General features: G+C 42.3%; 1 protein-coding gene across 4 annotated transcripts in view; it reads left to right on the top strand.

Annotated features, from left to right (window-relative positions):
- The window catches only part of CSMD3 (CUB and Sushi multiple domains 3), a 567,871-nt gene that overhangs the window by 514,584 nt on the left and 38,304 nt on the right, over window positions 1-14,983 (top strand). For all 4 annotated transcript variants that reach the window (XM_033155765.1, XM_033155768.1, XM_033155767.1 and 1 more), the window contains 4 exons: window positions 160-342; window positions 4,059-4,235; window positions 8,388-8,567; window positions 9,641-9,814. In XM_033155765.1, coding sequence (XP_033011656.1) covers window positions 160-342; window positions 4,059-4,235; window positions 8,388-8,567; window positions 9,641-9,814 — 714 coding nt within the window. The remainder of the gene's footprint in view (window positions 1-159; window positions 343-4,058; window positions 4,236-8,387; window positions 8,568-9,640; window positions 9,815-14,983) is intronic.

The following is a 14,983-nucleotide window of genomic DNA, read 5'->3' as shown; positions in this document are numbered from 1 at the left end:
AAATTGCCTTCTGTTGTTATGCCACTTGGATGCTTATGTACTTTGATTTTTTTTCATCTGTTTCAGTTACCATATCAGCTATGAAAACAGCAGCAGCAGTGTAATACGTCACTTTTTTGTGTATTCCCTCTGAAATAATCTTTGTACCACAAATTCTAGGTGACAATGCGGGATCCTGCGGGGATCCAGGAATCCCAGGTCATGGTTCTAGAGAACAAAGCAACTTTAGAATTAAAAGTATTGTGCAATTCTCTTGTGAGCTTGGATACACCCTTCATGGATCGGTGGAAAGAACATGTATGGCAAATGGAAGTTGGACAGGAAAGCAGCCAGAATGTAAAGGTAAATATCATTTATGATTGCAATATAATACAACCCAGTATTAGTAAAAAGAAGTGCTCAGCATAACAGTGCTTGAAAGTCAAAGAGCTTAAGTGATCATTTAGTTTTAAATAAGCCCAGATACTTTGAATTAATTTGTGGAATGCTGTCTCCAAAGAGGCTCATCTGATGCCTTCATTGCATAACTTTAGGTGCCAGATAAAAAAACATTCCACTTCTTCCAAGCCTTTCATTAATTAACTAAATCATGACCTTATAAACCATTGAGGGGGGTAGTAATGATTTTTGTTTGTCACTATGTTATGTATTTTTTATGTTTTTCTATTGTAAACCTCCCTGTGGTCCTGGAATGAAGGGTGGTATAGAAATTTATAACAATAGTCACTCATTATCACTCAGAGTGCTATCCCTGCCTTACTCTGTTGTTGTTTAGTCGTGTCCAACTCTTCGTGACCCCATGGACCAGAGCACACCTGGCATTCCTGTCTTCCACTGCCTCCCACAGTTTGGTGAAACTCATGTTAGTAGCTTCAAGAACACTGTCCAACCATCTTGTCCTCTGTCATCCCCTTCTCCTAGTGCCCTCAATCTTTCCCAACATCAGGGTCTTTTCCAGGGAGTCTTCTCTTCTCATGAGGTGGCCAGAGTACCCTTGCCCTATTTGGGCCATCATAAGCACTTTCAACCTGATCCCTTAGGGGTGATATATCTTGAGCCAGATTCGCGTGAGCTCCTGCCAGCTTTCCCCTTTTAATCAGTTTGGTTCAGGGTGCTTTGGGAAGATTGTGTTTAGCTGACGAGCTCTGAATTTTTCTGAAGTAGCCCACTTCAATGCAAAAACGATCAGAATCTGATGTATATACTCCTATCAAGTGCTGAAGGACAGGACTTGCAGATCTGAGCAGCATCATATGGACATTGCACCGCATGAACATAACAAGAACTTGCTGGGTCAAGACAATGCCTCATCCAGTCCAGCATCTTATCATCACAGTGGCCAACCAGATGTTTATGGGAGGCCTGTAAGCTTGACCTGAGTGCAACAGCACTTTATCCACTTACGATTCCCAACTGGTGTACAAAAGCACACTGTCTCTGGCAGTGGTGGTAGAACAAAGCTGTTGTTTCTAGTGGTCCTTGATAGCCTTATTCTCCATGAATTTGTCTAGTCCTCTTTTAAAGCCACCCAAATTTATAGCCACCACTACATCTTGAGGGAGCAAATTCTATAGTTTAGTTTCATTTGCCTTCCAACATTTTGCTCATTGGTTATCCCCGAGTTATAATGTTATGTAGGGTTGCCGTATTTAAAAAAGTGAAAATCTCAACAACAAAAATCTTCCCCCCAAAAATGAGTTTTTGAGCTATTTTATATGGAATTCGCTAAAATCTAAACTACTGACATGGGCTGCCATCTGGATTTCCCTGGACATTTCAGCGAATTTCGTCTGGATGCTGTTTACAAAGGCTGAATACCGGCTCTGTCTGGGTAATTCCGGACCTATGACAAACCTAATATTATGAAACAAAATAGAAAATTCTTTCCAGTAGCACCTTAGAGACCAACTGAGTTTGTTCTTGGTATGAGCTTTTGTGTGTATGCACACTTCTTCAGATGAGAATTATGAGAAACGGAAGGGGGAAAAACTTTATTCATACCATGCATTATTTTTATGTCATCTGAAATTATAACACAAAAAATAGTACTGTTCTGTCATTCTAGGTTGCTGCATAGGCACATAAAGCAATGGAAATCTTAAGGACAAGAGTAATAAAGGGTTGTCTATACATGGATGTGATTGCAAAATTGAGTTGAAAAACAGAGTCAGTGTTAACGGTTTTAGTTTGCAACAGTAACATCATCACATCAATGAACTGTCTATATAATATTGATTTACATCTGGGCTGTAGGATAACATTAGCAGAAACAAAAGACAATAACCTTAGATCACTTCAAATAATTTGAAAATACTGAAATGCCATGAAGAAAACAAATTAGAAGAGACCTGCTTTTTCATGACATAAATTTTATGTTGTGCATTGGACTTTCAAGACGGCTGTGATGTCATAAAATAAAATAATTCTATCAACAAAAGCAAAGAGAAAGGAAAGATATCTTCCTTTCCCCAAAAACACTGATCAAAACTGAATAATGTGAGTGGGTTAATTACATTTAAATAGAATTATTTGCAGGAGAGGAGCACTGGAAAGTAGGTATCCTTTAGTATAAAGCATCCTAATCATTCAAAGCCTTTTGTTGTGCCCAGAGGCTACAGTGTTGAGTAATTACCATCGAGTAGTGTTTTTCTCAGGAGCTGCAAAATATCAGAGAACACATTCTATGGCGAAATTGGATAAAATGATAAAACTAATAAAAATTCAAATATTTGGTTTTCTCAACATGCTACGAAAATATATAATTATAGCATGGTTCCCTTAGAAATATAAGAATATACCTTATACCATGTCATATCACTGACCCCTATAGCTCAGTGTTGTCTACATTTATTAGAAGGAGCTCTCTGGGCTTCAGGCATTAACTTTCCTACTTGATGACGATAGCCGGGGGGGGGGGGCAAACATGAGACCTTTGGCCTGCAAAGCAGGTGCTCAGCTTTTTGTGAAGGGGTAGTTCTTCCTTTGCTTTTTAAAGAGGAGGAAGAGCTACCCCTTCACAAAATGCTGGCACTTAAGCTTCAGATGAAATGTTAGTGAGAAGTGAGTGTTGGAGCAAAGACATCACCTTGCCGACAAAGGTCCGTATAGTTAAAACTATTGTTTTCCCAGTAGTGATGTATGGAAGTGAGAGCTGGACCATAAAGAAGGTTATTTGCCGAAAAATTGATGCTTTTGAATTATGGTGCTGAAGGAGACTCTTGAGAGTCCCATGGACTGCAAGAAGATCAAACCTATCCATTCTGCTCACTGGAAGGACAGATCCTGAAGCTGAGGCTCCAATACTTTGGCCACCTCATGAGAAGAGAAGACTCCCTGGAAAAGACCCTGATGTTGGGAAAGATGGAGGGCACAAGGAGAAGGGGACAACAGAGGATGAGATGATTGGACAGTGTTCTTGAAGCTACCAACATGAGTCTGACCAAACTGCGGAAGGCAGTGGAAGACAGGAATGCCTGGCATGCTCTTGTCCATGGGGTCACGAAGAGTTGGACATGACTAAATGACTAAACAACAAACAGCTCTTCCTCGGGTGAAACACTTGTGGAATTGCTAAGGAGGTCAAAGAGTCCAGGTTGGATGTGTGAAATCTCACAGCAGAAGAGGTTTGCATGTTGGGATGTTGCCAGCAGGTTCCAAATAAAACTAATATCAATGCAGATGTAGCCGTTTCTTGTCATGTGAAACCTACGAAGGTTTGAGAGTGCAACAAAGGATATCTAGGCAAGACCAGGATGATTAATTGCCAGGGGATGGACACTGAATTATGTTCAGTTTAGTCTAATTGCTCATTCATTGATTGATTTGATTATTTGGAACAATGTGTAGATCAGGCATCCCCAAACTCAGCCCTCCAGCTGTTTTGGGACTATAATTCCCATCACCCTTGACCACTGGTCTTGTTAGCTAGGGATGATGGGAGTTGTAGTCCCAAAACAGCTGGAGGACCAAGTTTGGGGATGCCTGGTGTAGATTTTCAGTGTTTGTTGTTGCTGCCATCTTGCACCTTATTCCTGCATTTCCCACATTTGAATTTCTAGCTGTCCAGTGTGGTAATCCTGGGACAACAGCTAATGGGAAGGTGTTTCGAATAGATGGCACAACATTCTCAAGTTCTGTAATTTATTCCTGCATGGAAGGCTATATATTGTCTGGACCTTCCGTAAGACAGTGCACCGCGAATGGGACATGGTCTGGCTCCTTGCCAAATTGCACAAGTAAGTACCCTTTTTATTTTCAAGTTGCAAGATGAACTAAGCTACAACAGGGTGGTGGTAGATTGGGCAAGAGGGTTATCTGCAAATGATGGGCTTTTCAAATTGTGCTGTTTCCTCTGCTGCCGCTGGCTCCATCCATGCTGCTCTCCACTTTTGGGTCCTCTTCTCCAGCTGCGTTCTACTTGTCTTACATGGTTCTTTGCTTCTGGCTCCTATTCGCCGCTCCCCTCTGTCCAATATTCAGCTGCCTGACTGTGCTACTGGCAGCTGCTGCAGCCAACTTAAATACCCCGGTGGTGGACCAGAGTGAAGCCTTGGTTCTTCAGGTCTGCCACAGAAGCACCGCCCCGCACCCTGTCCACCATAGGCCAGTTTGAATTTAAAATTTGGGGGTATCTCGTTGCTCCCAGTGGTGGGCCGAGCCCATCCCCCCATCTCTCAAGGGGCTGTACTGGACCATAACTGCTGCATCCCTAGAAGATAAAGTGTTCCTTCTCTGCAATGTTTGGGCTTTTCAAGAGTGCAGGCCTTTGAATGTTGCCATACTTAGGAATGGGGGGGGCAATTTGATTCAGGGTGCACTTAAAGGCCTGCTTTCTCAAAGAATACGTGAACCAAACATAGGTTCAAAATTCACACTTCTCTGAACTTTGCAATGTAGCTCTCCAGCCAAGTACCATGTACAAAAATGTATATACTAGAGTATGCATATGGATACATAAATTGGAGGAAATAACTTACAAATTTCTGTGTAAAAAAGTATGCATGTATGCAAAATCACATGTAAAATATGTGTGTACTAGGAGAAATATGCAAAAGCATGCTGACAAATTTCAGTTGCCATCTTATTCGATTTGCCTGATAGGTGTTGTAAAGGGCTACCTTCAAGATTTATTTTAACAATTTATGTAACCCAGTATTTCTCCCACGTCATTTGTTTTCCTTATGTAAATTTTGCAACTTTAATGAAAATCACAGAACACCTCTGGGCAAAATCATATTCTTTAATAGGTTTCATTCATTGTTGCTGTTTTGAGCATCATGGTCATATCAACAACAGAAAAACAGTATTAATAATATATACATTAATAAAATATTGAAGAACAGCATCAACCAAAATATGTCTTAACATTGAAATATACCACAATACTACTACTACTACTAGTAGTAGTAGTAGTGGTAATAATAATATGCATTATACATGTTATTTAATAAGAAATCTGGAAATTCAATGTTTGGAAAACTATTTGCTTTTTTCTGCATTTTTGACATATTGTTCTCAAGCTCTAGGTGCAATGAAAATATTTAAAATCTATTCTCAGATGTCTCTAGCAGAATCCTGAAGTTGAACTTCAGCCAATAGAAGCCTCTAGGGACAGCACTGCAAAGAAAATTATATGCAGCAAGAGTTGGAAAATGAAGTGAGCTAGAAATAGGATATGCCATGACTAGCCCTTTACTGCAGCTAGAAAAAAAATTAACAGCTACTAGTCACTCTCCAGCCACCAAATTCATGTCAACCCAAAACTTTCTTTTGCCTTAAAATTTAACGGATTTCAGTTGGATTCGGTTGCCTTAAAATGTAACTGATTTCAGTTGGATTATAATTCTTATTTACTGTAGCTTTTTGAAGACAAGCAAAAACCTAGCTTGGATTTGAAACATTGAACAATGAATTACAAGGTGTGTTCTTATCAGGGGTGTAGGAAGAGGGGGCAGTGGGGGCGGACTGCCCCGGGTTTCATCCCAGAGGGGGTGACAAAATCCCCCCCAGGCAGATCGCCCCTCAAGTGGATTGCCATGGCGATCCCATCCCGTGGGCATATCACCCCGCCCCCACCGCTCCAGGTGCCAGAGCAGCTAGCTACACCCCTGGTAGTTATGTGTCCTGTGCAACAGAGCTTCTATAGTGTTGTATGATCCTCACTTCTGAGCCGTAATACTTTTCAGCAGCAGTGGTCACAGGGTTTACTTTCATTTACATATGATAACACTGGAGGTGGTGGGTAGTATCCAACCAATATGCCTCGGTGCGAGACTTTACAGTTGAACAAGAGACACCCCCCCCTGCCTTGCTCTCCCCAGATCTGTTCTGGAGGGTTGGGGGAACCCCTAGGGCAGATTTATGGACCTTCCAATTGCATACTGAATACTTTTATTATCATTATTATTCCAGCAGCATTTCAATTGAATCTCATTTTATAGTTTTAACTTTTTTTATCTCTCTTTTCTTAGTATAGCATTTCTTGTGCACCACATAGAGATGATTGCAGTTGAGTGGTATTTAAATTGTTGAAATAAATAAAGAAATTGGGGGGGGGCACAAGCAGGAAGGATAGAGAGTTCTGTTGCATAGTTCCTTGCATTGATGGGATCCATTATTCGGATATCTTTACAATATTTTTTTCATAGTGAGGGTGAGCTGCTAACTGAAACTGTCCTAAAGATATTTGATAGTAAATTGCTTACTCAAATAATCTATGGAGTTGAAATCTGGAGTTCTGATTTGAACTCCATTAAAATTTTGGGAACTCTGCAGAATACCGGGTAATTTTTTTTCAGAGGCTGTACTCTCTACCATTATGAGTATCAGCAGGTCTTCTTCGTACAGAATCCAGGTGGCCAACAATTAAGGCAAGCGCAGACTGTGCTCAGTTAAAGTATATTTTTTAAAATTGCTACTATTCCTATTGAGCGTTTTCTTGCTCTGTGGTATATGGAACTGGGTGATAAACAACTCTGGAAAGCAGCTTGCCAATATGTTTTAGACTATTACAATTTTCCAGAACTGAGCTCTGCTTTGACCTTGAATAAGGGATTGGCTCTTCTGGATGGAATCCAAAAGGGACCTGCAACTAATTAGAAACACCCAATTTCCCCTTGAGAACAGAGCATTTTAGAGCTAGTTTTCTGACCGAACTCTCGCCAGCTTCCTTAAGAAATGCTTTCATTGAGCTGCTTTTCCAAGTGATGCCCATTGCAGTCTTGGATGGCTGATACAACAAGGTCATGTACGCAGGCAGACTTTGCATTTGTGGTCAATCTCAGGTGGAAGACATCACTCATTATCTGTTAGCCTGCCCCTTATAATAAAGTCCCAAGAGATTGCTTTCTGAAACCTTTGCTCACACACACAAGCAAGCAGGTACTCCTCTGCAGAAATGATTTGGTTTCTTTTCAGGGGCAATAATAAATTCACAACACATGAGTGGCTTTTCATATACTGGCTTGAGGTGGGGGGGGGGAATCAGGAATAATAAGGAGTTAGATAAAATCACTATAAATTGTTTTGGTGATTGAGAGGTTCAACTAAGCTAGCTTTGAGTTTGTTGGTGTCTCTAGCAACCTCATAGATGTTGGCTAATAATAATAATAATAATAATAATAATAATAATAATAATAATTTATTATTTATACCCCCGTCCATCTGGCTGGGGTATGATCTGTATTGTTTTATTGGTACTGTTGCTGCAGGTTTGTCATTGCCTTTGGCTAGATAGAACAATACATTTATACTGAATTGTTATTGAATATTTGCTTCCTACCACTAAGTAAATGAGACCTACAACAAAATATTGCAGTGTTGTGTGCTATACGGTGGTCCCTACTGCACAGACAGTTCAGCAGTGTAGCTCCTGCTAGCTGAGGCAGCCTAAGCCTAGCAGAGGGGAAATAAGCCTTTAATATAGAGCTTATTTGCACTATTCTTTTTGGCAACATAAATTCCACCAGGTTGCCAGGTCGTGTGACTGAGCTGAATGGGGTTAGAATCCGGCACAACTCTCCCTGCCCAGTCCCTCCACCACTACTCCCCTAGAATGCTGATTTTTTTGGGGGGATACTAACATCACCATAAGCTCCACCACTCTTTGCTCAACTGGCTGTGTCCTATCTCTGGCAGGATGAGGAGGTTTCACTGGCATATCGCCATCTGAGCTGGAATGTGGGTCTTGTGTCAGTATAGCCCAGATGCATCAGGAACCAGTCAGCTGAACCAGGGATCCATCAGATCCTAACTCCCTACAGATTTTGTGTTTGGATTGTTCCCTTAATAAATGATTGATTTTACCATTCCACCGCTCTACAAACATAAATATTTCCATCTGCATTCCTTGCCCCATATTATCTGTTCTTTGACTCGTTTTCTCACAGTAATCAGTTGTGGGGATCCAGGTATACCAGCCAATGGACTGAGATACGGTGATGACAACGTTGTTGGGCAAAACGTTACCTATATGTGCCAGCCTGGGTACACCATGGAATCCAACAGTTCCCAGATTCGTACTTGCACCACTAATGGCACATGGAGTGGAATGCTCCCAGCATGTAAAGGTATCATTTTTTTATTTGCAGAACGTTTCTTGTGCAATTCTCTCTAATGGTTCGTTTTGGTACAGCATACCTTTTTCAGTAAACCAGCTGTGTACTGCGATCTGCACAATCTCCTCCTTTCTGCAGTCCTAGGCATCAGCCAAAAGTACAAAACTTATATCCCTTGCTGGTGGGTAGGGATGAGATGGATTTTGAGACAGTTGGAATCAGGACTGGAGTTATAGTTTCCAATAGGGTCAAAGTGTTTCTGAAGAAGCCACTGGACGTGCCACTTTCCAGCAGGATCTGGACCCATTTCTATGTCCTGAGCACATCTGGCTCCTATACAATGAGGACATGCAATCGGAAGTTTAGTTCTTTATTGGCGAAGCACTTGTTTACATCAGCTACCCAAAATGCCTCTCCAAAGGATTAAGGGGCCTTCCTGAGCAAAGTTCAATGACACATTGAAGGGTGGCAGAATCACCCAAACGAAGGTGAAAGTCCATCCAATTTGCGGCAGTTCTCCCTTCTCCCTCCACATCCAACATTGTTCAGGAAGACACCCTTACCCTCCAAAGAGGCTTATCGATGATCTAGGATGCTGCATGGGGCATGGGACACTTTCCTTCTGTGAACTCCCTTAAGTTAACTTACCGTAGGATCTAAGCCTCTACTGACATGGTAGCTAAAAAGAATTAATAATATTGAAAGGTCATTTCCTTTTAAAGAAAGAAAGCAAATAAGAGATTTACGAAATGCAGCACTGAGTTATGCAGTGAATTCAAACGTGTGGGGTTTTGTACGTGTGTGTGACAGATCCTTAATTTTGTTTCTTTAACACCTTTCCAAATTACCTTTTGTTGTCAAGATTCATCACTCAGCGTCACATATATTAAACTATGAGAAAGAATAAGCAAGGTGTTTCATGAAATAACTCGCAAGGAAATGTGGCTATTCCAGTAGTGATACTACCCCAAAAAATTATACTGTGCTCCAGAAATGTTAAATTGGCACATATGGTTCTTATACTAACTACAGACACTGGGGACATTTGCAGGTGCGGTGCCTAATGACTCTAAATGTTTTTACAGCTGTTACCTGTCCAACTCCACCCCAGATTTCTAATGGAAGGCAAGAAGGGACAAATTTTGACTGGGGATTTAGTATTAGCTATGTCTGCTCTCCTGGCTATGAACTATCTTTTCCGGCTGTTTTGACCTGCGTTGGGAATGGAACATGGAGTGGAGAAGTACCTCAGTGCTTACGTAAGTAGCTCTTTAATTATTACGTTTCATTCTGAGAGTTATGCCAATTTTTAAAAATCTCTCTTTTTTTAAAAGAACAACAACAACACATTTTGATAATGTGCCAGAAGGTAGATGCATAGATAAGGGATGGGGATCTTCCAGCCTTCCAGATGTTGAACTGCAACCTCCTTGACCTCTGACCTTTGACTGTGCTGACTGAAACTGATAGGAACTGGAGTCCAGCAACATCTGGAGGAATAGTGGTTCCTCATCCCAGATCCACAATGTGTTCTTCCGCCATATGAATCTGTCCTTCTCCTGAACCCCGCTGGTATAGCTCTTTTGTCCATGCCCTTGCCTTCTGAGAAATGGTTGATACTAATGGTTGCTAGAGCCCCCATCCCTCGTGGAAGCATTGCATATGTGGAATTCACTGCCCTGAGAGCTTAAATAAGCTCCTTCCTCATTCATGTTTCACGGGTGGCTTAAAGCTTACCTCTTCCAACAAACTGTCCCCACCCCACCCCTACCCACCATTTCTGTTTCTGAGCTCATTCAAAGCCCAGTATCCTCCAACATGAGTGAGTTTGAATAGATGACTCATGTGCTGAGCTGAGGCTATGCTGAGGCAACCACTGGAATGTAAACCAACAGAATTCACAGTGGCATAAATTCCAAAAAGGGGTGTTTTGGGGACAGAGCAGGACAAAGTCCACCTAAACATCCACCTATTTCAACCCTCTTTCATCTGAGTCATGTGATCTGGCAATGCAGTGGTACTTGTACTAGCCCAAAGTGTGGGGTATTTCAGATAAAGGTAGAAGGTAAAGGACCCTTGGACGGTTAAGTCCAGTTGAATTTGACTATGGGGTACGGAACTCATCACTGCTTTCAGGCCGAGGGAGCTGGCATTTGTCCATGGACACCTTTCCAGGTCATGTGGCCAGCATGACTAAACCGCTCTGGTGCACAGAACACCGAGATGAGTGCCAGAGCGCATGGAAATGCCATTTACCTTCCCGCTGCAGTGGTACCTATTTATCTACTCGCACTGGTATGCTTTCAAACTGCTAGGTTGACAGGATCTGGGACAGAGCAATGGGAGCTCACCCTGTCAGGCGGATTTGAACCCTTGACCTTATGATCTGCAAGCTCAAGAGGCTCGGTGGTTTGGAACACAGCACTACCTGCATCCCATTCAATGTCAAACTCCATTTTAAATACTTGTTTTCCCTCTACCAGACTCATGCAAGCTCAGAGTTTGAGATGGGGTAACTCTGCTGGCTTGCTAAATTTAGGATTGCTTTTTAAGTTGTTTGCTTGGGTTCTCTGGTTTCATTTCTTTTTACCTTTCTCCCTTTTACTGCTTTTACCTCAGATATATATATATATATATATATATATATATATATATATATATATATATATTGGACTCCACTAGGTGACTAAGTGGTACCGTTTATGTTGTATCATTTCTGGGACAGTGCTCTATGTTGGGTAATTGAATAAAATCTAAGTGGTGTCTCCATCGGTGACTGTAAGCTTGCCGGGGTGACCTCTGGAATCACAGGTGGTCCACCATGGGGACCTTTGCAAAGGCCAAAAACCTGAAGCTGGTCCTGGTGGAAGAGAGAGCTGAATCAGAATGATGTTTTACATTCGTTAGCTTGAGACAAAAACATTTTTACCTCTTAGGGTCCTTGTTTCTGTAAACCGTGAGTATTCCAGTTTCTAAGGAGAACATAGACACAGAAGAGGAATCAATGACAGTGTTTTGTCTCATATTTTGCACTGGTAAAGCAATCTTGTCAAATATGACAAAAGTGCCACCAGAAGCAAGTTTGAACCAGCACTCTACTCAGGCAACACTCTGGCTGACATCAATAAGGACTGGGCCTCCCAGGAGTACAGAAGAGACTTCAGGCTTTGTCTCTGACAATTGGACTTTTTGTTCCAATATTATATTAAATTACCTGTTCTATACAGGAATTTTTATTATCATAAAATTGCTGTCATTGATGGATTTTGCACTGCTGCAGATTTCATTACAATAACAAATGTATGCTGGCTCTTTACACTGTGCTTCATGCATAGATTTTCTTCTTTTTTTAAAAAAACAACAACAACACACCACTAACCTTTTTTAAAAAACAAACAAACAAACAAAAACCTTCAGTGGGTTTGATTACCTGAGAAATGTAGCTCTCTATGTATTGTGCCAGGGAAAGAGCATTGCAAATGCTCTCTATGTATTGTGCCAAGGAAAGTACTAATAGGACCATATGGGCAAGCTGATGCGATTCAGCCAAGACTTTGTTTTTTTTTTGTTTTTAATAAGAATTTATTGGCATTTTTTCCTTGTAACAACATACACCCATATCCACACCTACATTTATACACATACAAAACAAATACAATTATAAACCAAATACAAACATTGCCAGGATTCTTCTTCTTATTTAAGCATCTCGTAAAAAAAAAAATTCTATTTCTGAATCTTGACGGTTGACTTCCCCTACCTTTTCACCTTCGGTTTTATACCCCTAATCTGCTTTTTAACCTCTTCTTCTAAAAATTAAACACAATTATATATATAGAATTAGACAATCATCTTAATCATCTTAGTCTATAGACTTAATCATCTTATACTAGGTTTACTAGTAATACATCATCATAGATCTTCACAGATCGTTCTTATCAAATCTACACTATCTCCTCTGTCCTTTAATCTGCTGCTAATAACATAAAAACTTCAAATATCTCCTTTCTTATTAAGAAAAACTACATATAGCTAACAGTCTTCACCCTCCGATTTCAGAATGCCATAACAGACCGTTTTAGATTTTACTTAATACTTCACCCCACTCCCCCTCTATCCATTATCCTTCTCCTAGTGACGCCAGAACCAAACTTCCAGTTGCCTTCTTTTTCCAAATGTCCACAGATCCAGGCACAGTTCAGAACACTCCTTGCAACGAGCCTCAGGGTATCCATCTCATCTTCTTTCAGCTGCTCCGTTTCTTTATACCATTCTTCTTCTTCTTGTAAATATCTTAATTCTTTGTCCCTTGCCCCCGAGCTCACACCTCGGGGTCTGGATATAACAAATCTTATCGTCGTCCTGGGGCTGCCACCCCCCAAGAACGAATCTTTTTCCCGGAGTCGCCCTGTCATTTCTCTCCATCCTTCCAGCAACCCTCTCAGCTCCTTGCCAAGGTTTTCTTCCAAAGTGTCAAAGTTATTGAGAGCCTCCTCTGTGGGAAGTAGATTTCTTTTCAAATCCCCACACAAGACTTTCACTTTCCGATAAAGCAGTTCCAGCCTCAAAGCATTGAGCCTTTGTTCTTCCGTTAGTCCAGAGTTCAAAACAAGTTCAAAGACAAAGCCCAACATGATGGTAGAGGGGGTGGGAGTGAGTGTCAAATTACAGTTTCTGTCTCTATGTTCTTCCTTTTGTAAGAGTTGTTTTTCACCTCAGTTTAAACTTTCCGTCGCCATTTTTCCTGAGCCGGAGCGCAAAGACCGCAGCTTTAAACGGAGATATTTTCCGCGAATTTACTCCCCCCCAAAAAATCTTAACAGTCTCATGTATCAAAGTTCAAGTACTTTGTAACCAGTTCTGTAGCAGCAGTCACTCAAATTGGCTAACTTCTTACACTCGAAGGGAGGGAGGCAGGCTGCCTTTCTCCTTCCCCCGGATCGTCCAAAAAACATAATATCTAGTCCAATCAAGTACTCACAACCACCGGGTTTCTTTAAATCCATGCATCAAAGGTAGAACTTAGACGCTCATCACAGGATTTGTCGCCGCATTTACATCCCGGTTGGGGCATGTCCCCTATAGCCCGGCTCCGTCGTCCCTTCACCCCCACTCCCCCTTTACAGGGGGAGCGAGGGAAGGGTTCGGAGCCACAACGGGCACAGCCGGGGAGCCCAGGGTGCGGGACGCTCTTCCCGCACCCCACCGGAGCCCCGCTTTGCGGTAGCGGGGCTCCAAACCCCCGGGATGGACTGGGCGCTTCGCAGCCGAAGCAGCCCACGACCACCCGCAATGGCGTTGCCGCCGGAAGTCGCGATTCAGCCAAGACTTTGAGGCTATTTGGTACATATTTAGAGCGCTGCACTGATGGATCCTATGCATCTTCCCTGAAAAGCGGAGTCCCACTGAATTCATTACACCCAATAACTCATGCAAGTTAAGTTGGAATCCTAAGCTATTTAACCCAGAAGTAGTCTCCTGGCAACAGTGAGATCATGAACCCCATAGTGCTGTCAAGACTGGGCTTGTGTTGGCAGGCCTTGATGCAGGAGGAGGAAGAAGAGATGGAGGGGAGGCTGGTTGGTGGGAGCCAGGGCTGGAGAAATCAGAGTGGAGACTCTCCCTGCCTCAACATCAGCCAGTTCAGAAGGTGGAGGAGAGATGCTGGCTCCACCCTCCCCCACAACCTCCTAACAGAGCAGAGAGTCTCAGTGGAGCCTGGGGTGGGCTAGGGGTAGCCAAGGTGGGGAAAGGAAACTCTAGCAGCAGCAGCAAGTGTTCAGGAGCCTGAACAGGAAGGTGCAGTATTATCACCTAGAACCAGATGCTGCCTCCACAGATTGGAGCAGACTCAAACACCTCAGAGGTGTTACAACCCCAACATTCTTACAAAGCAAGCAAATGAGGGTGTTGTGCCTCATCTTTCAAAGTTTGGCAGGCAGAGCATAAAAACTGTTGAGCAGTGGTGGATCTTGGGGTCTTCAGTGGTGCCCTGTATGATGCCAAGATTCAGCAACAGACACCCACACCCCACATCTCTCACTCAATTATAAATAATAGTTGTGGCACCCCCGAGGCTCCGTGCCTGATGTGACCAAACCGGTCATGTTCCACTAAATCTGCCTTTGTGTTGAGACATCTTTATCACTTCTGTCCAGTTCTGAATGTCTTGCCTGATTCCCGGTCTCCTGAATTATGATTCCCAAACTCTGTGTCTGCTGCCAAGACAGTACAGGCAGTGACCATTTTGTTTGTGTCCAATTGATGTGCAGCTGCCAACCTGTGAGACCTTTGGGACCTGGAAGAGGAGAGAACAGGGTTGGAATGGGACAGGCTTCTGCCAGGAACGGAACCCCCACACAAAATCGTCACCCCCTGTAGTGTTACCAGCTTGAATAAATATCTGTTTCTTACTTACACATAAGCGC

Source organism: Lacerta agilis, chromosome 7 (assembly GCF_009819535.1).
Source record: "Lacerta agilis isolate rLacAgi1 chromosome 7, rLacAgi1.pri, whole genome shotgun sequence".
In the NCBI taxonomy this organism is placed as follows: Eukaryota; Metazoa; Chordata; class Lepidosauria; order Squamata; family Lacertidae; genus Lacerta; species Lacerta agilis.
This window is presented reverse-complemented; position numbering and strand designations above follow the sequence as displayed.